Below are 23,549 nucleotides of genomic sequence, written 5' to 3'. Positions count from 1 at the left end.
AAAAGCCTATTAAATATGCATTTTCCTAAAAACTTAACGTACCAATTTTACTCTTTATACTAAAGTAATTTATTAGCAAATGTAAATCATTACTACAGCTGAGCTCTGCAATGCATGCAAGCAGGTAGTTATAGTTATATAGTATCATAGTAGGTTAAGATGCACCATGTACAAGTTACTACTCAAGAAATATAAAAATTTCCCACATGTATTGAAATATACATATATTTCTTATCTATATGCAAGGTGAAGATAACGAACAGTGATCAATCTCATAACTCCTATAAAAGCAATACAAAATAGATAGTTGGGCAAACACGGACCCCTGGACACACCAGAGGTGGGATCAGGTGCCTAGAAGGAGTAAGCATCCCCTGTTGATATGTATTGATCAGAAATCAAGACAATGTTACACCACTGTATCTGCATAGAAGTTTTTTTTAGTCTTAAATATTACAGAAATTAAACCTATATATATATATATATATATATATATATATATATATATATATATATAGTTTGTAAATAAAGAATTCGGTATTTGATACAGTAAATACATCCAATAATAAAAGTCAAGAAACACAAAACTCGAATAACATTTCACTGTTAGCGCTTTCGGCTTTAATGCCTCTTCAGACAGTTATAAAATGAAATAATATTGCTAAGTAACGTCAACATATCACGACGTAAGTAATTGTCCTTTGTGACGTCATAATGAATTACACTGGTAGCGGTATAATACACCACTGTCTGAAGAGGCATTAAAGCCGAAAGCGCTAACAGTGAAATGTTATTCGAGTTTTGTGTTTCTTGACTTTTATTATTGGATATATATATATATATATATATATATATATATATATACATATATATATATATATATATATATATATATATATATATATATATAATTTAAAATCAGATGCTGAATTATAAACACATTAGTCTGTGACATGCACTTTAGAGTATTCCAGACATCATATTACAGGATTTGGAGGTAGATCCTTAATGTAAACTGATAAATTCATTTAGGAATGTGCACTGCACACCAGTTATTTCCTCAAAATGAATCTCTGAAAGAAAGAAAAAATCACGATGATCAATATAAGGTATCTAAATTTTATTTTCCAGTATAAAATATCAATACTGAATGATTGTTTTATATGTCCCATCAAGAATTTTTCACTCATATTCAAACATCAGCTGTAAATGACGTATCACAAATTTAGATCTATATTGCTTAGCGCAATATCAGTGAGGGTTCTTTATCATACCAACACGAAAGACTTTGCATGACATAATATATGTAAATCAACACATGATGTACTAATTTGGACCCGTCCTAAAGTCAAAACCCTGGGGTTGTGAAATTCACAATTTTGGTACATCCTTTACTGCTTCTCCTAATTATGCACGGACTCCTTACACTGTATCAGGAAACTTAAAGAAGTCTTTCAATGAGAAGGACAATAATCACCTCAAAACCAAAATCCCTACCCTAAAAATCGTTTCCAATTTTGGGAAAGGACTGCCTTAATTACTCCTGAATATCTACTACTTTCAGTTTCAGTTTAGTATCAGTAGCATTAGAGAAAATAATATCTAAATGCTTCACACATACATCATTTATTATACTTCAGTGTGAGAATTCCATGCAACGCGTAATCTGATTGGTTTAGACGGTCACGTGCGAATGATGACAAAAACTTCATATCTCAGCTTCGTGCAATTTTCATAAATTTAACGTCAAGATAGACGAAGTGTATTGTGACGTCACAATAAGTCATTAAAATATATATAAAGTATTAAGGCAGAAAATATGCGTGTCTCTGATACACAGTTGAATCACATGATTTTGTTTGATACAAAAATAAGTAAATTAACATTTAAGGAAAATGGGAAATAAAAAAACTGGTTATGATATCACTGTATTTCGTTGTTTGTACCCTTACTGTAATACGTTGATGGTGCGGTGTTACCGTTAGGGCGATCTCAGCTACATACAATGTATAGATGAGCGGACTCCAATTTCACATGCACTTTTGTAGTTTTGTTTTGTTTCGGTATAATAAACAATTTATTGCATGAATGTTCGGGAGATATGAAGATTTATTCACCCAAGAAAATATTTTCCCTCACTATCATGCAATGAATGTATAATATACCACAGTTGGCCCCACCCTGGAGTCACAAACTCTCAGTATCCCAGGGATCATGAAATTTACAATTTTGGAAAATACTAAAAATATGTATTTAGTTTTTCTTGCAGATGTTCAGTTATTGAGAGGATTTTTGAAAACTGGTTGCCACGTGGTCATGCTGGCCTTCTATATTGCGTGTTTTGATATTTGGTTTATCCAACGAGTTGATAAGGTGTATTTATTCGCGAGGCTTGCCGAGCGAATAAACACAGCATATCAACGAGTTGGATTAACCAAATATCAAAATACGCAATTATAGATGTTCTATTTATCTCATACGTCTTCTTTTCACTTAATTTTGAGATGATCCCCAGTATGGTAGAAACAGCTGATTGAATTTGTTTTGAATCTGTGGCTCAGACGTCGTGCTTAATCTGTCTACCTTACGCGGGAAAAAATAGTGCGCTTATAAACCATTAATATACAGTACAAAAGGTCATTGTTATAAAATAAACCATGGATAAAAATTGTTTTAGAAGGAATTATATTTTATAATTAATAATGGTTTTGCCATTCCAACAAAGTAACAACTATTGACCGAGTATTTATTTTTTGACGTAAGTTTGATGTCGTCATCGTTTTGAAATAAACGTGTAATAACGATCAATGAAAGTAATATTTTAATGCAGCGTTATTAGAATGTTCAACAGTTTACAATGAAAAGTAGAAGTGTTTATGCATTTGGATTTTATTTACGTAGTTTCTTTGGATCTAAGGGCGAGAGGAAATCCTGAGGCACTTTAAATGGGCCTAGCCTAGTAAGTAAAGCTGTTGAGATCTGTTACATTTAATATGCTCCAGAAAAAAGACTGTGCTTGTGAATACTTGGTACCGCAGCATGTCGAGGTACTTTCGATTAGGCTTGTCCAGTAGACCGTCGATTCGTTGTCGATGATAATAGTGTGCACATATTTTTGTTTTCTGATCGTAATTCTGAGTAGTTACAGACCGAGTTGGCATTTTTGTGGCCGGTAACTTTTATTAAATGTCAGTGGGGCCAACATCATTTTAATTTTGCTATAAAAGAAATTCTAAATAAATACAGAATAAGAAGTTTTACGCTTTATTTCATGCATGGATATGCATAAACACAGAAAATATGTCATCCAAGCGGGGACAGTGTCAAAAGTAGTTCGGACCAGAAGTGCTTTATCAAACGGGCGTGTGATAAAGCTAATGCTTTATCTCACTCTCAATGAGATAAAGAAATTTATTTAACAAGAAATAAAGAGGGAAAATATAAATAACTTAATAAAACTCCCATACTCACTCTCACCCAGATTCACTCAAAAATATCTTCCTTACTATTTACAAAAAAAAATTAATAATAATAACAATCAAATTCGAAACCGCTAAACTTTTACATGTATTCTTTTCACATTTAATCCCGGGTTATTCAAAAAAAATTCTAATGAAATATAAGCTAGTTATTGTTGTCAAACTGTCCGAATGTTTCCACTATTCCTATACACTGCTGCGAGTGCTCCAGATTTGGTCTGCTACTAATCATCAAATGACTCAAGTGTTCTTTGGAAACTTATCTGTCTCCCTCTGAATAAGTAGTGGTATTCCCCACACTTCAGGAACCTCAGTGGTAGATATACCTATGCACAGACGCTTTGTCCTTGCGAAACCCCAGCTGTATCAGGCGGTCTTCACGATCACTGGTAGTCCATGATTATACCCCTGACTCTACAACAATGAATGTTTATTAAGTCAAGTGTTCTATAAAATGTTTGGCAACACATACGTATATATATTTGGCAATATATATATATCCAATGCAAATCTTATTGACTGTTAACAATGTAAAATGTAAATAACAAATTATTTCCAATATGGCGCCCCATACTCACAACTTCCGGTCATTCACTTCCGCCCCGAAATTTAAATGGACAAAATATTTCCAAATAATGCGACAATTGACAACAGAAAATAAAAACCACATAGGGTTAATACAACGTTATCGATACAATACAAAAGCCATTCAAACACTCTCGATAGCCGTCACACTTGAGCATACATACAGGTAAAATATGGCGAGAGCTGGCCAAGTGCATGAATTGGAACGAATTGCGTTCAACAGTGAATTTAATTTGAAAAAGAAATTATACTACAAAAATAACGAGTAAAATTACAAAATACAACTGTACTCACCACAGACCTTTCTCCGTGTCATTGCCAAGTGTTTTAAAACATAGTAACTGCCAATGTATATCTCAGACTAGTTACATGTCGGACTAGTCTCCTAGCCACCTCTACTCTGCTAGAATGCTCGGCCGGTAATGACCCAGCTGCCAAGGTTCAGACTGGCTGAACTGACTTGCAATGAATCATGGGAACGATTCCCAACCGCGGGAAATTTAAATTTATACAGGTACAAGCATATGGTGATTGTTACACTGGTCAATTTCTGGGAGTTTTAATAGCCCTGTTTTTAAGGCCCCAGTTGTACAGGAATCCAAAATTTACAACTGATGTCCCCCTATCATAATGACGCTTTATACCAAATTTGAAATAAAAAATGGAATTGTAATCATTACAAGAGGCCCATTGGCCACACTGCTAACCTGAGTCACCTTGGCCCATATTTAAAGATTTTCCCTATATATTTGAATGTACCAGTAAAAGATGGATCCCTATTGTAATTGCAATCAAAAGATTTATATAGCGACCTATCAGCATTAGTTCTCTAAAGCACTTTACAAATGTGAGAGAAAGGGTAATATAAAATCGATGTGCACATACATGTGAATAAAATATTCATAGTGTCAGAATTAAAATGCATACTTATCATTATTAATATATAACGCCTAATGTAATTATGCTATAATTACCCTAATAACATATAAAACAATTTGAAACAACCCTTAGGAACAATTAAATACACAGAAAAGAACAAACTACGATTCTTTGGGGGGTGTAAAAAAGAATGTAGTAGCACTGTAAGAGCTGTAATGTAAAAGCACTATATTATAAGTATGTAATTAAAAAAAAACACACAAACTAAAAGCTAATCTAACAAGATGCATTTTGAGGTCCGCTTGTAAAAACTTGTTTTCTATATATAAATTAGTGTGTAAAACTTGAAGATTTCTAAAGATTTGTTTTCTATATATAAAGTATGTAACACTCGTGGTCCAGACCTACCCCCGAGGGCTATGATTTTAACAAACTTGAATCTGCACTGTCAGAAAACTTTCATGCAAATGTAAACTTCTTTTGCCCAATGGTTCTTGAGAAGAAGATTTTTAAAAATTTGTTTTCTATATTTAAATTAGTATGTAAAACTTTGATCCCATAGTGTGGCCACATCCTATCCCTGGGACCATGATTTTAACAAACTTTAATCTGCACAATGTCAGGAAGCTTTCATGTAAACTTGTACTTTCCTAGCCCTGTGGTTCTTGAGAAAAAGATTTTTTTTTAAATTCCCTACATATTTGTATGTAAAACTTTGATCCCCTATTGTGACCCCTTCATGTAATGCAATGTAATCCTAATTGTGGATTCAATATTTGATTTAAGATTTAAATTTTTGTACAAGTCGTCTTCTAATGTACAGATACATGGCTTATCTAAATGGAAAAAAGATTCTTAATTAACTTGATATATTACATATTTGTTTCTGTAATTTTTGCAATTGGAGTAAGTAAATCTGAATTAATTAAAAAAAGAAATATACATGTAGGTATTTCATTCATAAATGGGAACAATTTTAATAAATGACTTAATGAAAATATTTACTGCTTGATGTATCAGTAAAGGAAAAAGTCATGATGTACATCCATGTATATTGTTCCGTCACATTAATATGATAATAATAATACCGGTATACATGTACATGTATATTATAAGTGCTTGCATAGATAAACATTAGTAATACATGCATGTGGTTACAGAAACTCAGAGCTATAGACTGTCGATCTGTAAATGAGTATGAGACCACCATTCAGGAATTCTAAATGTTTTCTACTATGATTTTATATTAAGACTGCGATATTTTGCTACATATAAGCAAAATCTATGGTCCCTGTATGATCTAATTATTTTAATTAACGCATTGTTCCCTTATGTCTCAAATACACGTTGTTACCAGATTTGATATACATGTTATATTGACAATTACAACCCTGCATTGGATACAAGGAGGATCCAATTATATACAATGCACTGTCCCCTGATGTCTTTTGCAGTTTTGTGATCAACGTTTAAAATAGGGGCCGAAAAAATGACGTTTTCTATCATAAAGCTCCATCTACATCTTTAGGAGTAGTCACATGATATTCTAGGATTGTTGACCTTGAATGACCTTGAAAGTGGGTCAAGGTCAAAGGTCAAGATCACTTTCTCCTCCACAAGGTCTTAAGTAGTTGACTTAAAAATGGGGTCAAGGTCAAAAGTCAAGGTCACTCTTCAAGATGTGGGTCTCCACAAGCGACGCAACACTGAGTATGTACGTCATTCCAAAGGAAGTCTATATCCCCTTCCTTCACGGGATTCAGAATGATAGCTGTCTGCACCAAGTACTTGCGAGACACAGATAGATTACCGACACTCTACGCATAACTTGGAGAAACAGTCTCCATGGGATAGCTCTGTCAATGTCAAGGAGGACTGCATGAACCAACCAAGTGCCAATTTACATATCTGCCCAATGTTCAACATTAGGGCACTGGTACTGATCTTTAAGCAATACACAAAATTGACACTCTACACAAACTGATAATAACCCCCCCCCCCCCCCCCCCCCCCCCCCCCCCCCCCCCCCCCAATTAAAACTAATACACATACACAGAAAGAGTTACACATGTACATTTCACCTTCTGTAATATTGTAAACCAATAAATGAATAAAAAATTAATCAAAATAAAAAGGGAGGGGGGTGATAAATAAAATAAATGAATAAGCTAGACTTGCCTGATCAGGAATGATACAATATCCTTTGTTCAGACTCTATACTCAGGAAACATTTTCTTTGTGCCTTTGTGCCTTTGCTCAGCCTCTTAAATCCAAGTGAACTCACTGAATTGACATCCACGTCCACACATGTACACAAATCATCCAACGAGGAAATATGCGCAGCTTCCCCTCCTGTCGTCCGTTTACTGCATCCTCAAAAGTGAAAGTAGAAATCCCCGCCAACCAACTCTCTCACATGTCACTGTTTCGGATCCTATAAAAAAAGCCACTTTATCAATCTACAATGAGCATCATCATGCATTCAAAACATGCAAAACAACATTGATATCATTCAAACTCCATTATTTCTTCTCTTTAAATCATCTAGTGTTTAATCCTGGTCACATTACCTTCGTAGTCGTTTGCACACGCAGAGGACTATGGGTAGTATGGGGTCAAATGATCATAGATATATTTAGAGAGGGGGGGACAGCATATGACGATAAGCTGATCATCAACTTTTATCATATTTGTTTGAGCATGTAATTCACTAAAAATTAAACTTGTCGTAAAAAATACACACTGCAACTACAACGAATTGCAGAAAACCTGGATACCAATTAGGGTATCATTCTATTTCTGTAATATGAGCTTGTGAAGTAGATCTTACAGAAACGGATGCAGGAATTTTTAAGGGGGCGGGGTCAGCACTTGATCCTTTAGATACTTTTCACAACGTCCATCCGCTATCTATGTCTAATATCGCAAAGAAATGAGAGAGAGAGGGGGGGGGAGGGGGTTACTCCCAGTAGGCTGGGGGCGGCCTAGGCCCCCAGAAGCTGTAGGGTATATGGTGCAACTCCTGCATTCATTCCTGCATTCTGAACATTTCCTGGCACTTCCTTTTCACTTTCAAATTCTCTATTTCTTAAACAAAATTTTTTATGTTACATATACTTTTTAAGAATTCTTTTTAAAAGCGATACTTGCATCTGACGAAAATATCGTAAATATTTTATCAGTGTGTCGTCTAATTTATCCTAGAATTAAATGATAATTATACTGGTGTTGATAAATTTGAATGAAGCAATTAGTAGTACATATACATGTAAGTATCTACCTTTCATTTGGACTCAAAGTCTCGTTAAAATTGAATAATTCTTAAATTGTTTGGTTCTCCAAAGGGGAGGGGGGTCAGGACGCCCTGGACCCTCCCCCCTTCTGGATCCGTCCATGTCTTATGTGTTGTTTCTGCTAGGAATTTTCATTTGCGATTACAGTCACTTGCCCTTTATAACCATCCCAATGCGAAGTAATATAAGCCCCGTCGGTTTTATTTACAACGGCAATTTCTTTCTTTTGAAATGGTAAAGAAGTTCGATTTATTGACATCTCTCTCTGTCTCTCTCTCTCTCTCTCTCTCTCTCTCTCTCTCTCTCTCTCTCTCTCTCTGTCTCTCTCTCTCTCTCTCTCTTTTCTATGATAGGCAGTTGAAACGGTATGCAGTGAAAATGTAAGTTTAGAAGATGAATTCAGTCGTGTTTTGAAGATTTGGTATATCGAGGTTTGGCTTTAAATACGTACAGTACTTTGTTTTAATAGCGTTAGGCGTAGTTGTCAAATTACTGAATCAACTTCTCCATCCCCTTTTGGAACTGAGGATGCAATGACGTAGCCAAATCACACTGTGGCTTCTTTGCTAGTTAAACATTATAGGATTCAGCGATATAAAAGGGGGGGTCAAGACCCCCCCCCCCCCAAAAAAAATGAATTGATAAAAATAAATATATGTGTATCATCCATTGCTAGTTAATCTTTTATTTAACTTGTACATTAAAAATAATTGCATACAAATATTAGTAGTATCATATATATTTTTTTAAAAACTACAAAGATGTCCCACAGAAAGGGAGGGGAGGGGGATGCCAATCCCCGGATTCCCCTCTGGATTCGCCATTTGGACGGAGAGTATATTTAAAGGCAAACACTTACGTGCGGGTATTACTGTCTCATGACAGCATCTAGTATTATGAATTATTGTGGTTCTATTATACGTTATTACAAAAACTCACGAACAGAGAGAGAGAGAGAGAGAGAGAGAGAGAGAGAGAGAGAGAGAGAGAGAGAGTAAACATAGTAGTGTTGTTGTTGCTGTTATATCAGAAACATGGATGAAATCAAATATTCCTATCGAGTCAATATCACTGAATGGATACCATCCGCCACAGTTCAAATCCCGTACAAACCCGAAAAGGGGGAGTAAATACATACAACAAGGACAGGATCCAATTCAAATCTTGGGACGAATTTAGTGAGGACAATTTGGAAACTAAATGGGTCAACATTCAACTAGAAACATCCAGCGCAGGCATAATACTCACACCCTCATACCAACAAGGGAAAGAAAGACACTTGATAAAATTCTAACAAATTGAAAATATTTTATAGTGATCCGTTTTCGATAGGAGCTCTCGGAACATCAGATCACGAAACTATTATTGCACTTCCATGTGAATGAAAGGCGAAGATAACGAACAGTGATCAATTTCATAACTCCTACAAGCAATACAAAATAGATAGTTGGGCAAACACGGACCCCTGGACACACCAGAGGTGGGATCAGGTGCCTAGGAGGAGTAAGCATCTCCTGTCGACCGGTCACACCTGCCGTGAGCCCTATATGCTGTTCAGATAAACGGAGTTATCCGCAGTCAAAATCAGTGTGCCAAGAACGGCTTAACAATCGGTATTTAAAGCACAGAAACCAAGTGTTGTGTACAGAACTTCAAGGCATGCTACTGTGAGCCAAAAAATGGAAGTTGCAAAAGCACTAAAGGATGTCAAGTGGGAAGTCCTGTATTCCTTACCAATTGAAATTCTTCAATTCAGTCATCATTGAAATAATGGACAGATGTGTACCCCTCAAAACCAAGATCTTACACTCAAATGACAAACCATGAGTGACTCAAGATTTCAAGGCACTAGTATCTAAACGCCACGTAGCCAAATCCAGCGGTAACCAAGATCTATATAACAAGTTAAGGAAATCAATTATCAGGAAATCAAAAGCCCTGAAGTCAGACTTCTACAAAGAAAATCAGTCGACGAAATATGCAGATCAGACAACAAACAGTGGTAGAAAACAGTCAAATCAGTCTTAGGACTAGGTAAGAAAAACGACACTTTACTAAATCTAGTTAACAACAGGTTTGAAGGAAACATTTTAAAGCTTGCAGACGAAATAAACAATGCGTTTGCATCAGTGTCTAAGGATCTGGAATCGCTCAAAGAAGTCAGACTGAAGCAGGATCAGGACCCAATACCGGACAAATTCATCATTACACCAGATGATGTCGAAAAACAGATTTCCAACCTCAAAATATCCAAAGCCATGGGACCTGATTCCATTCCAAGCTGGATTTTGAAAGAACTCTCGAGCACCATCACAAAGCCAATACGCGCTATATTCAACAGCTCCCTGAGAGAAAGTTTCACTCCTGCAATGTGGAAGAGAGCAGATGTTGTCCCAATACCGAAACTAAACCCTGAAATCAATCCTACAAAAGACCTCCGACCAATATCTCTTACACCTATTCTCGCAACATTAATGGAAAAAACATCCTGTGCAACATCTAAGAACAGCATGTCCTAACATCTATCCCAATCAATATGGTGCTACGAATGGAAGCTCGACCACTCACGCACTTCTAAAGATTTTACAGCCTGTGTATAAAGCTACTGCTGACAATAAGAAGTTTGTTCGTCTATTTGTTTATTCATTTCAAAAAAGTCTTCTCTCACATTGATCACAATAAGTTGTTTGAAAATATAAACAAAATAACAGCGTACACCCAGTTATCAGTCATTGTTTCAGAAGCCTTTTATCCAACCGTCAACAACGAGTGAAAATGAACGATATAAATTTCAAATGGACAGAAATCAACGGATGAGTGCCTCAAGGAACATTGTGCGGCCCATAATTATTCATCCATATGGTGGCCGACCTTCAAACAAGCGTTCCGAATGTGAAGTATATCGATGACACCACCTTCGCTGAAATATGAAAGGCGAAGATAACGAACAGTGATCAATCTCATAACTCCTATAAGCAATACAAAATAGATATTTGGGCAAACACGAACCCCTGGACACACCAGCGGTGGGATCAGGTGCCTAGGAGGAGTAAGCATCCCCTGTCGACTGTGTATGTGTTAAAGGAGAACCATCAGAGTTACAACATACAGCTGACAATATCATAGAGTGGTTCAAGAGAAATCACCTCTACATCAATACTTCCAAAACAAAAGAACGTATGATCTCATTTGGTAAGAAGCTGGGGATTCCTCATCTGATCATGGAGGGTGAAGACATTGAACGAGTGAACGAAACCAAATTACTAGGTGTAATCATTAGCGACAACTTAAAATGAGATTCTCATGTAAAATATTTTGTAGAGAAAAACTTTAAACGTCTTTTCTATCTGTGCCAATTGAAATATGCGGGTTTAAATGAAACAGAACTGGTCAGAGTATACAAAGCACTAGTGAGATCAGTCTGCGAGTATCCGTGCCCAATGTAGTCAACTCACCTGCCAAAACATCTAATCGACAACATCGAATCAATTCAAAAGAGGGCTATGAAAATAATCACACCTTTAAGTCCATATGAAGCTGCAGTTAAAGACCTCCATCTAGAATTTTTAGAGAAAAGACGTGAAAATATGTGCCTGTCATTGTTCAGGAAGTAAGAAAAACCCTCAAATCAACTACATTGCCTTTTACCAGCATTCAGTGATAATAGATACAACCTCCGAACACAACCCACTTACAAACCACCAAAGTACAAGACTAGCCGTAGCAAAAATAAAATAATTAATTTTATTTTATTTTATTATTTTCGTTTCCCTATAGCGACGGTTTATGTTTATGCCCATTCGATATATCTCAGTGAACCTGAAATAAAAGACACCACAGAGTCGTCCACTTATTTATTCATTTATTTATTTAATTTTTATTTTCAGTTTTAGATATGTAGATAGCGTACATGTATGTATGTAACGTATGCTTCATATACTATTGTATATATTTTAGATATTGTGTTATTAAAAGAAACTCATTTTATAGAAACAAGGGAATACTCATATAATGCAAGGTGGCGAGGAACCAGATATCATTACTTTTCAGACTCGTCCTCGAGCAGAGGTGTGTCAATTCTTAGACAAAACCTTGCTTTTGAATTTATTAATTGGCATAGATCCACTGATGGGCGTAAGATATTATTTAATATTAAGTTCGATGACACTGTTTTTACTATTGTTAAAATTTTCAGATAAACAAATATAAGAGTTTAACTATAAATTGTTCAATAAACTTTTGAATAATAATCTGAATGTTAGCAAATGGAATCCAAATACAATATAAAAAATATTGTGAAAACTGGTGAAATTGAAAACATAGAAAACCTTATATATGCCTGCAGAACGTCTAAAAGAATATGGAAAAGGATTAATAATGTACTAAATCTTGATATTTCTTGGAAACATATCGTCATAGGCTTTTATAATGATACAAATCTATCAGAGGCTCTTAATATTTTAATTTCTTTCATTGCACTGAATATTTATAAATATAAAATGAAATGTAGACTAACTGAAACCTCTTGTAACAGTGAAAATTTATATATCTCAGTGAAACGGGCTTTAAATACATATCAATACATTGCAGAAAAATCGTATTCAAATATGTATTAAAAATATATTTAAGAAAGTTTGTACAACTTTTGATACTTCTTAATTTGAATTTTGTATATGAGAGGCCCGGTGTGGAGGGAGACGGCTCCTACACATTTTGTTTACCTGGAGGCAATTGGACTCTTGGTGTATGTGGTAGTGTGCCTTACAGGTAAACGAAGGTAGCTTTCCATGTGGTAAACAATAGTGTTGTTTTTGTTTTTGTGTATTTATGAATAGGTATGATTTGACATTTCAATCAAACCATTATAAACTTTATTGCATAAAATTGTATCATATATTGCACTACAAATTCAGTAATGTATAACATATATTTGAATATGTAGAACATTGAAATAATGTTGATGAATGATTTATATATATGTTGATATTGAATTAAATAAAAGATAATATATATATATATATATATATATATATATATATATATATATATATATAATCTTTTATTATCTTTTATTATCTTTTATCTTTTATCCATTTCCATTCTCAATGACCGTGTAGCGTGTGACAGCGTGCCGAGAATTCCATCGTCATCGAAAGCAAGTTTTTTTTGACTTGCCTAGATGGTCGAGCGGTCTAGCGCGCTGGTTACATGCTGCTAGGAGATTTGGTTCCGCAGGTCGTGAATTCAACCCCGGGTAGGGGCGGAAGTGGGTATCCATATAAAGTGAAATTTTCTGTGCTTTATATTAATTATTTCTTCACTTAGGGCAGTTATGTTCATTTAAGAGTTCATTGCTATTTCTGTGCTTTATATATATATATATATATATATATATATATATATATATACTATTTTATATTGTATCTGTATAATACTGCTGTCTGTATATATGTTTTCAGGACCACAATGTAAACTAGTTTTTAAACCAATTGTGCTATCCTGTTTAAATGAATGACATTATTATTATTATTATTATTATTATTATAAAAACAGTTTTATCCCTTGGTGTGCCAAAACAGTAGACAAGTATTAATAGTCAGCGTCAGTGTGCAATAACTTTTTATAGGATACATTTTTTAAGGAGGTATGCTACACCAGAGAAATTTGATGTAGATGAAAAGAGTAGGATATGTACAAAAATATTTTGAATTTGAAAATTTTCAAATTAACTTTATTTTGTCAAAAAATACAGTTTTAGTAGAAGGTAATCTGAAAAAAATTTAAAACCCCTGCTGGACTCGAACCTGCGATCTACAGTTCAGCAGTACCTACTGAGCTACTCGGCTAGGTATTTAAATGGAAAAGGAAAAGTCAAATATTGCTGATATCGATTTTGTCATCCATGTTTTTAAAAAGGAAGTCAGCCATTATGACGATGTAGAGTACTACCTTAAAATTACATTTTTGAAATTTTATTGCAAATAATCTTATGCTTGTTTTTTGTACTATGTTAATAAGTTAATTTTTTCATAAATTTTGGATCTATATGAAATTTTACATGTGAATTGTGATTATGTACTTTCAACTGTCCAGTTCCGAAAAAAATTATCATTATTAATTATTATTATTATCATTATTATTATCATCATTATTATGCGATAGTTACATAGATAAGTTCGTTCAACCTTCCCAGGTCTCACCAAAATATCTTCTTTTTTTTTGTTATTTTTATAGTTATTTTTTTTTTATCAATATCATAAATATATTTTATGGACAATATCAACCCATTCAATGAAATATTTCTGTTTGCACATTTCATACTATAAATTAAATAATTAGTTGTAAAGACACATCTTTACTATACCTACACTTATTGACAATAACCTTATCCTTGCCGTTCATGAATCATTGACCAGTGTACGGGGGGTGATGGTGGTGGTTAAAAAGTAAGACATTAAAATTGAGTTAAGAATTTATAAAATACGTCAAAAGTTGGATTCATAGATAGGGTGGCTTAGAGGAGAGGGGTTTAGTGTTCGCCGCTCATGGGTTAATCAGTACAGACATTCAAGTGATACTGTATTTGTAAATAAAGAAAATGTAACCTAATATATTAAACATGCAGCCAAATAAAAATTAATAGTAATAATGTACGCGTTAGTTTCCCTATAGCGACGGTTTATGTTTATGTCCATTCGATATATCCCTGTGAACTCGAAATAAAAGACTACAGAGTCGTACACTTCTGGTTCATACTTAGATATTTTATTGAAAGTAGATTTTAACTGTAAACTAGCAACACAACCATATGACAAACGGGGTGATTTCAGTTTCTCCATCGTCAACTTCCCATATTTATGTAGCAATATTCCATTATCACCTGCGTATGGTGTTTATATCTCTCAACTGATTCGATACACAAGAGCTTGTTCTGCTTATGATCAGTTTTTAAATCAAAGCAGCCTACTGACAAACAAGTTGATGGTGCAGGCGTTCCAATATTCTCGTTTAAAGTCAGCATTTCGCAAATTCTATGCACATGGTCGTTATAACGATCTAGTTTGCCATTACAACCTATCATTGGGTCAAATGCTGTCTGACGTGTTTCATACCGATTGTTAGGCCGATCTTGCCACACTGATTTTGACTACGGATACTTCCGTTTACCTGATCAAGATATAGGGCCCACGGCGGGTGTAACCGGTCGACAGGGGATGCTTACTCCTCCTAGGCACCTGATCACCTCTGGTATTTCCAGGGGTCTGTGTTTGCCCAACTCTTTAAATTTTGCATTGCTTATAATAGGAATTGTGAGATTGATCACTGTTCGTTATTTTCACCTTTCATGTACTACATCGTTTTTGTTTGTTTGTTTGGTTTGCCGTTTTTCGCCACACTCAACACTTTTTCATTTATCTGGTGGCGCCCAGTTTTTATTGGTGGAAGACAGAACCCTGATACAATGTACCTGGAAAGAGACCACCAACCTTCCGAAAGTAAACTGGGAAACTTTCTCACTTACCGGCGCGAACGGGATTCGAACCCGCGCGGACCAGAGGTGAGAAGCCGCGTGATTTTGAGCGCGATGCTCTAACCATTCGGCCACGGACGGAGGCCAATACTACACCGTGATATTGGTTTTGTTAGATATAGTTCAATAGATAGATAGATTGATTGATTGAATATTGTTTAACGTCCCTCTCGAGAATATTCCACTCATATGGAGACGTCACCACTGCCGGTGAAGGGCTGCAAAATTTTGGCCTATGCTCGGCGCTCACGGCCTTTGAGCAGGGGGGATCTTTATCGTGCCACACCTGCTGTGACACGGGACCTCGGTTTTTGCGGTCTCATCCGAAGGACCGCCACATTTAGTCGCTTTCTACGACAAGCAGGGGAGATATATAATAAAATACTTCTACATTTTTATACAGCATATACATAGGGAGTGCGTTCGAGGTCGCCGTTCCCGTTGTTCTCGTGCTCCTTTCTTAGAGTCGCGAACGACGAGAACATGTGCGCACGAACGTGTTCTTTGTTCTTCGACCACACTACCTACAGAGGTGGTGCAAGTTCCAGCACCTCCAACCCGTTCTCGGGTTTCGTACTTTGGCGTTCGGGATCGATAGGAATTTGTACTCGTACCAAGAACGGCGATCTCGAACGCACTCAGTGTGTTTGTTGCTTATAAGTGGCGTCTGCAGGTATTCAGGTACATTAGCGAGGCAAACTGGATCGAAAATGGGGGTGGGGAGTCTAACAGACGTGTTTTGACTTAATTAAAAATTTCCACCCGAATCTTGAGAATCCCTCCCATTCTGTCAATGTCTTAAAGACACTTATAAGCCAGATCTTTTGACTGAAAATAAGACAATTTTTTTTAGATTAAAAAATATTATTTTCATAAATAGCATGCTTAGTGTAATTGATATATACGAACTGGTGATTTCAATCATGTAATGCAATAACATGCGTTTCCTTTTTAAAATATCACAGAGTAGATGACATATATAATATTTTGATATAGTTACATCGTCATAATGTAACCATGTGTATGGTTTAAAAGAAAGCAATTCTGGTTTCTTCTTGCATGCCGAAACAACGCTTAGGAAAATTAAAATAAACAGGTTGATTAATACTTGGTAACCCCTCCATTTGTTTGGAAATTGAAAAGTATGTGTGACTAAGGTAAAAAAAAAAAAATTCAACTAGTTATTTTAGACAATAAATCTAATTTTCAGTATTTTCCTTTAATTAGTTATTTTAGACAATAAATTTATCTAATTTTCAGTATTTTCCTTTAATTAGTTATTTTAGACAATAGATTTATCTAATTTTCAGTATTTTCCTTTAATTCATATGTTCGTACATAGCAATATTTTTCGATACCGTAATTTTTTAATATCTTACAAAATTAAATCATCAAAGCTTCCAAACAAACTAGACTATTTGTAGCAAACCCGCCCTTACAGCAATGAAACATACTTCATGTACCCCGTTTATTGTTTACACCCGCCAGGTACATGTATATATATAGACATAAATTTTCCGTCTGTGTAAACAATAGCTTTCATATTGTTGTATTACATTTCCATTTTTTTTTTTTTTTTTTTTTTTTTTTTTTTTGCAAAATTATTGCCCAGGACGGCGATCGCCGCCCCTGCCTCCCCTTTGCCGACGCCCTTGAATTATATGATGTTGCGATAATTCAGCTACATAATATCGTGCCTGTAATTATAATGCATTCTTTGAATTCTTTTGCCATTGAAAGTATCCACTCTTTTAATGTCTTTCCAACCAAATCATAGTTTAGATAAACATAATAATAATAAAGATCATTAATTTCCTCTTCAAACTAATCATATCATTAGCACAAGGAAATAAATGACAGGAAAACTCAATGAATAATATATCTAGTAGTACACTAATGCTGTATAACATTACGTCGATAAGAAGTATTAAAAAGTAGCATTAAACAAACGATATCTGATCAGGATATAGGGCTCACGGCGGGTGTGACCGGTCAACAGGGGATGCTTACTCCTCCTAGGCACCTGATCCCACCTCTGGTGTGTCCAGGGGTCCGTGTTTGCCCAACTATCTATTTTGTATTGCTTATAGGAGTTATGAGATTGATCACTGTTCGTTATCTTCACCTTACATCTTGTAATTCTATCCCATGTTTGATACAAGTCTGTATTTGATCGGGCGTGGTATGCAGTATAATATGACACCCAAGCAACGGGGCCTTGATTGTTTTGATTCCCGATGAATAGGCTGTATAACGGTAACTGTATTCATTTACTTTACTCTTTAATGATTATAGCCATTTATGAACTCATCTGATACGATTCCATGGGAATATTGTAGCGTGTTGTCGGATATTGTACATTTTTATGGGGTGTTGCGGTATATACCGGGGTTTGTTGGATAAAGGGACGTTTCGCACCGAAAGACGTTTCGTAATGAGACGATTCGCACTAGGACGATTCGCACGAGGACGGTTCGCCCCTATTTGCGGTGCGAAACGTCCCATGCATTTTCCAATTACTTTGGTTATTATCTATATAACTACATATCTAAGACATTTTGTCTGATTACATTTGATGTTAACATATATAGACAGGCGTGATGTTAATCCAAGTACGCCGAATTTCCTCAATCAAATTAGATCTTGATTTTAATTAGTACTTGAGTGTGATTGAAGTTTCCTTTTGATATAAAGCATACATATTTAATGATATGAAAGTATGGTTGGACAGGGCAGCTTAAACATTTTATATATGATTTATAGTCACATGTTCAAGTAATACAGAAACGGGATGGGATCCATTGTCAAAGCGTAGAGAAAATCATCGACTTATTCAACTCCACAAGATATACCATAACATGACTCCCAATTACCTAAACAATATAATTCAGTCTCTGAGAAATCAAGGTCACAACTACAACACAAGAGCAACTAATTCACTGCAAGAAATCAACTCTAGAACCAAGCTATACTTTAATTCATTTTTTCCATCTACAATAAGGAAATGGAATGCACTTCCTCGAAATGTCCAATTAAATCCCTCTCTATCTAGCTTTAAGAAATATCTTAATATAAGTGTCATTGATATTCCAAATTATTTTTACTCAGGAACCAGAATCGGACAAACTCTTCAGGCAAAACTGAGATTAGAATGCAGTGCTCTTAATCTTCATATGTTTCAAAGAAAATTATGCAATTCATCCCTTTGCATTTGTGGAGAAGTAGAATGCATTGATCATTTTCTTTTACGCTGTAATATGTACTCAAGAGTTAGGACCAATACAATTCTGACACTGCCATATCCACTTAATGTAGAATTATTGTTATACGGTAATGAAAATTTATATGAAAGTGATAACAGCATTTTTTATTTAGCCCAGAAATTTCTTGTTGAAAGTAAAAGGTTCTGAACCCACCTCTGAAAGCTGTTCTACTATATCTACATGTAATACTGTCATATTGTATATAAAATATACTCATGTGCACCAAGGTTGTAATAAGTGGAAAACCTGTGTTTATTACTCATTGTTTATAAGGCATAACTCTACAATTTGTTATTTCAACTTTGTCTATAGTTTATATTCATTTGATCTGTATCGACACTTATCATACATATAAACGTGTGTTATTTTTCTCCCAATACTCATTTCCAGCTTTTCTCTCTTATTCATATTTTTTTTTTTTTTTTTTTTTTTTTTTTTTTTTTTTGCATGTTCATTCACCTCTTACTTGTAAGATATTTAGAGCGAGATTAATATAAGCCTTTTGGCTTGTTTTTCAATCTATTTCATGTATAAGACACTGTTAAAATTATCGAATTATTTACGAATAAATATTGTTTAAACTAAGGAATACAGAACATTCAATTTTTCCTATTTCTTATTCGAAATTATTCATGTATATCCGGTAGCGGATTTAGGATTTAGAAAAGCAATCTTTCTTTTCTTTTTTTCACTCTCAGAGAAATAGATTTATAACTTGGAACAAATTCAAATGTTAATCTGGTACGGCGAAATATATTTTTCAAACAGAACACCATGCAATTCCTTTAATTAACACAACACCAATTTTTAAAATCATCTATATCAACGTATCTGGTATTGTATATGAAATTTTCATATTTTTGCCAATGCAAAAATTTGATCCATAAACCCCACATCGTTGCTATCTCTGCTATGTACGGATTGAAGAGATTATTTTAATTTTATTTTTATAGTATATAAACGGAATCTCATAATTGAAAGGAGTCTCTTCATTATATTCTCCGTGGAAATGACACCTGGAGCATCTCCGCAAAATATAGATGCAATTAACTAAATATTTGAAGTGGTACTGCCATCGCGGTAGTTGTCTTTAATCTCGCTTAGATCACTTACCTAGTTTGTTGAGAGTGTTAATCCCTATAATTATTATTCCACATGTTTGATTATTTCTATAACATAGACTATTAACTTATTTTTTAATCAGTATGGATATTTATAAACATTAATCTACAAATTAAAGAAAATAAAGACAGTCACCAATGTAAGTTTAATATCAAAGTGCGAATCGTCTGAGGGCGTCTTAGGGTGAATCGTCTTTTGGGGCGAAACGTCCCGTATTCGTTTGTTGTAATGTACATGCATCTAAGCAGTTCCTGCACTTTTATAAGTTATACCTACAACAGTCTGATGTAGGCGTAAAGGGTTTTGATTACATGTTACCTCTATTGCCATTACACGATAGTTACTTTCTTCAATCGACCTAACTGTGTTATGTAATTCTTGTAATGTAATGTTATGGGGGCCATAACCTCGTCCACGTTGGAATTTGGGTATAGGGAAGAGAGTGTCATTACAACGAACTTTGAACTTACAGGTATTTATGTATTTTGCAATATCGTTCTTTTTGTTCAAAGTCCATCAGCCAGTGTTGTACACAAATATTATCAGATCTATAAATGATATGATCTAAACAGAGAACATTCCCTCGAAGGCCTTCAATATCAATCGATGTAACTACCAGCCTCTCCTCATATGGTTTGCTATTCAATTTAGAGGTCTTACATTGAGGCTCGGAAGATAAAAAAAAAGTTACCTGGAGCTACCTGCCTCTTTGTGCTGAATATTAGCACATTCTTCCTTGATATAGTATGTATTTGTAGACTGTTTTGTGACAATCTGTCAGAGTTCACTTGATTGTTGAGAATATTCTCTACTGTTTTAGGAATCATAGTTTATGAGGTAACACTTCCAAGAATGTCATGGACTTGAGAAGTTTGTGTTTTAACGGTATCTTTCATAGAATATTGATCATGACTTTGGCTAAAAGTGATACTGTCACCCTGCTATTATGTTGGGAGGGGATATCATTGGTGGTTTGTGGCTCTACATTAACATGTCGAGCCTTAGGATACACTGCTTGCAATAGAAGTAGCTTGTGAATTCTGATGAACTAGGATTTGTATATTGATTCCTCTATTCACAGGAATGTTGGAGTTTTTTGTCTGAGAAATAGTAGAAGCGGAGTGTGTGTTTTGAACTCAGGGTGGATGGGAGTTCAGATTAGGAAGTGATGGTGTGACGTATGAGCATTTACATGTACTAATGCTGCCATGGATTAAGATTTGTCAAATGGTTACCGTGAAAATAGTTAGCGTATGACGATGCCCCGTATTTTATCATTCCATTTCAAATATCAAGATAAATGATGGTAGTTTTTATACCATACAGTAAATTCTTGTCCTTTGTTTTAACATTCCCATAAAAGTTTTTAATCAAGATTCCTCTTTTCATTGACAGTAAACTTCTTACTGTGTGACCTCAGTGATATTCTCATCTTTCAGATTCATCTTAAAAACACAATGGTCCTCTGTCATCATTATCTATAAACACAGAAGAACATGGCGACACAATAAAGTCACGACAAGCAGCATCGTCCCCTCCATTCACAAGAATGAAGTCACGAGAAGCTGTATCGCCTCCTCCAGTCAAACGAATGAAGTCACGAGAAGCTGTGTCGTTTCCTCCAGTCAAATGAATGAAGTCATCGGAAGCATTATCGTCTCCTTCAGTGAAACCACTGCTTGATGAACCGCGACTCATCGCCACCACAGACACTGGATATGACGGACTAGACAGTGTTTGCTGTCTTAGTGAAGAACAGATCTGGACATGTGAGAATAAGGAAATCATGAAGCTTCTCAACCTTCAGAGTAAACTACTGACATCAATACGAACCAAGTCAGGGAACACACCAAAGGATATAGCAGTGACACGGGACGGAAATCTTGTTTATACTGATAAAACTGTAAACCTGGTGAGGAATAAAGAGATACAGACCGCGATCACACTGCAGGGATGGGGACCTCTTAATGTATGCAGTACCTCCTCTAACGATCTCCTGGTTACCATGATCAGTGATAATCGAAAACAATCCAAAGTCGTGCGTTACTCTGACTCCACAGAGAAACAAACCATTCAGTTTGATGATCAGGGTCGTCCTCTTTATTCACCTGATTATAGCGATAAATACATCAGTGAGAGCAGAAACCTGAATATTTGTGTGACTGACCAGAAAGCTAGTGCAGTAGTGGTTGTCAAGCAGACAGGAAAACTCCGATTTCGATACACTGGTCAGCCCTCTAATACCAAGTATTCATTTCAAAGATTAGATCCACGCGGTATTACAACAGACAGTCAGAGTAACATCCTGACAGCAGACTTATACAATCACCGTATCCACATCATAGATCAGGACGGACAGTTCCTCCGTTACATTCTGAGCTATCGTTCAAACAGTCCATTCGGTTTATGTGTGGATATCAGAGACAACCTCTTTGTTGCTGACCATGTCACTGCTAAAGTGAAGAAAATCCAATATCTATAAACACAGTGTTAATTACACATCTCATGACAGTTTTAATTACATATCTAAACATAGGGATAAATGAGGTTGTTAATTATAGCAGCTTGTTAATTACATCTACTTGTTAATCAAAGCCCTGTGATCATTACAACCCCATGTTTGTGATTAAAATTGTAATTAAATAATTGATTGAACATTATAGTCTCTCTTATAACGTAAATAAATTTTACTTTATCTATATGATCATATTTAGTGAAACATTATCAACCTTAGTATACTAATTACTAATTCAATTGTGTTACTTGTTATTTGACTAATTTGACTATGTTACAATTTTATTATTGATATTTTGTTAACGAATTTGATGCATTTCTAGTTATTGTTCTCCATCCTTTCTTGACTAATTTGATTGTTTCATACTAAGTATCAATATCTATCATATACAATCTTTTGTCGACTAATTTGACTGAATTGCTAATTATTTATTTATCTATATACAATATTTCATTGACTAATTTGATTTTGTTACTTATCATTTATCTACATGTAATTTATATCGATACAATTTTTGTGGACTAATTTGATTATGTTAATAATTACATGCATCTATCTCTCTTATATAATCTTTTGTTGACTAATTTTATTGTGTTACTAGAACTTTATCCAATCTTTTGAACACATGTGAATAACTAGATACGATGTAACAAAGGTAAAACAGTTAGTGTCATGTACTAAGAAATTACACTTTTGTCAGTATTTTGTGTGTATTTTTTAATTTTAGTACATCCACTAGTGAGTACTTACATGTACGCATATATATTTATTTTTGTGTAATGAAATTACTAATTGAACATTATTCTGTTTAATTGTTTATGATATATTTCAGAATGTCTTTTGTTTACCAATGTACATCTTATAGATAAACATGATTTAGAG

General features: G+C 34.8%; 1 protein-coding gene and 1 long non-coding RNA gene across 3 annotated transcripts; one reads left to right on the top strand and one right to left on the bottom strand.

Moving 5' to 3' along the window:
- Positions 1-2,797: 2,797 nt before the first annotated feature.
- Positions 2,798-23,549, top strand: LOC125683278 (tripartite motif-containing protein 2-like). Of its 2 annotated transcripts, none has more exons than XM_048924261.2 (2): positions 2,798-2,959; positions 21,592-23,549. In XM_048924261.2, exon 2 carries the CDS (start codon positions 21,786-21,788, stop codon positions 22,632-22,634), a length of 849 nt encoding a protein of 282 aa, XP_048780218.2. In that variant the 5' UTR covers positions 2,798-2,959; positions 21,592-21,785; the 3' UTR covers positions 22,635-23,549. The 2 variants fall into 2 exon arrangements, with proteins under 2 accessions (XP_048780218.2, XP_048780217.2); XM_048924260.2 differs by having other exon boundaries at positions 2,804-2,959; positions 21,234-23,549.
- Positions 3,252-4,559, bottom strand: LOC130046913 (uncharacterized). The gene is made up of 2 exons (XR_008795976.1): positions 4,359-4,559; positions 3,252-3,893 (listed from the first exon to the last, which is right to left on the bottom strand). It is a non-coding gene; the product is annotated as an uncharacterized LOC130046913 (long non-coding RNA).

The sequence above is a fragment of the Ostrea edulis genome, chromosome 6 (genome assembly GCF_947568905.1).
Source record: "Ostrea edulis chromosome 6, xbOstEdul1.1, whole genome shotgun sequence".
In the NCBI taxonomy this organism is placed as follows: domain Eukaryota; kingdom Metazoa; phylum Mollusca; class Bivalvia; order Ostreida; family Ostreidae; genus Ostrea; species Ostrea edulis.
The sequence above is the reverse complement of the archived record's forward strand: the minus strand, read 5'-3'. Positions and strand labels throughout refer to the sequence as shown.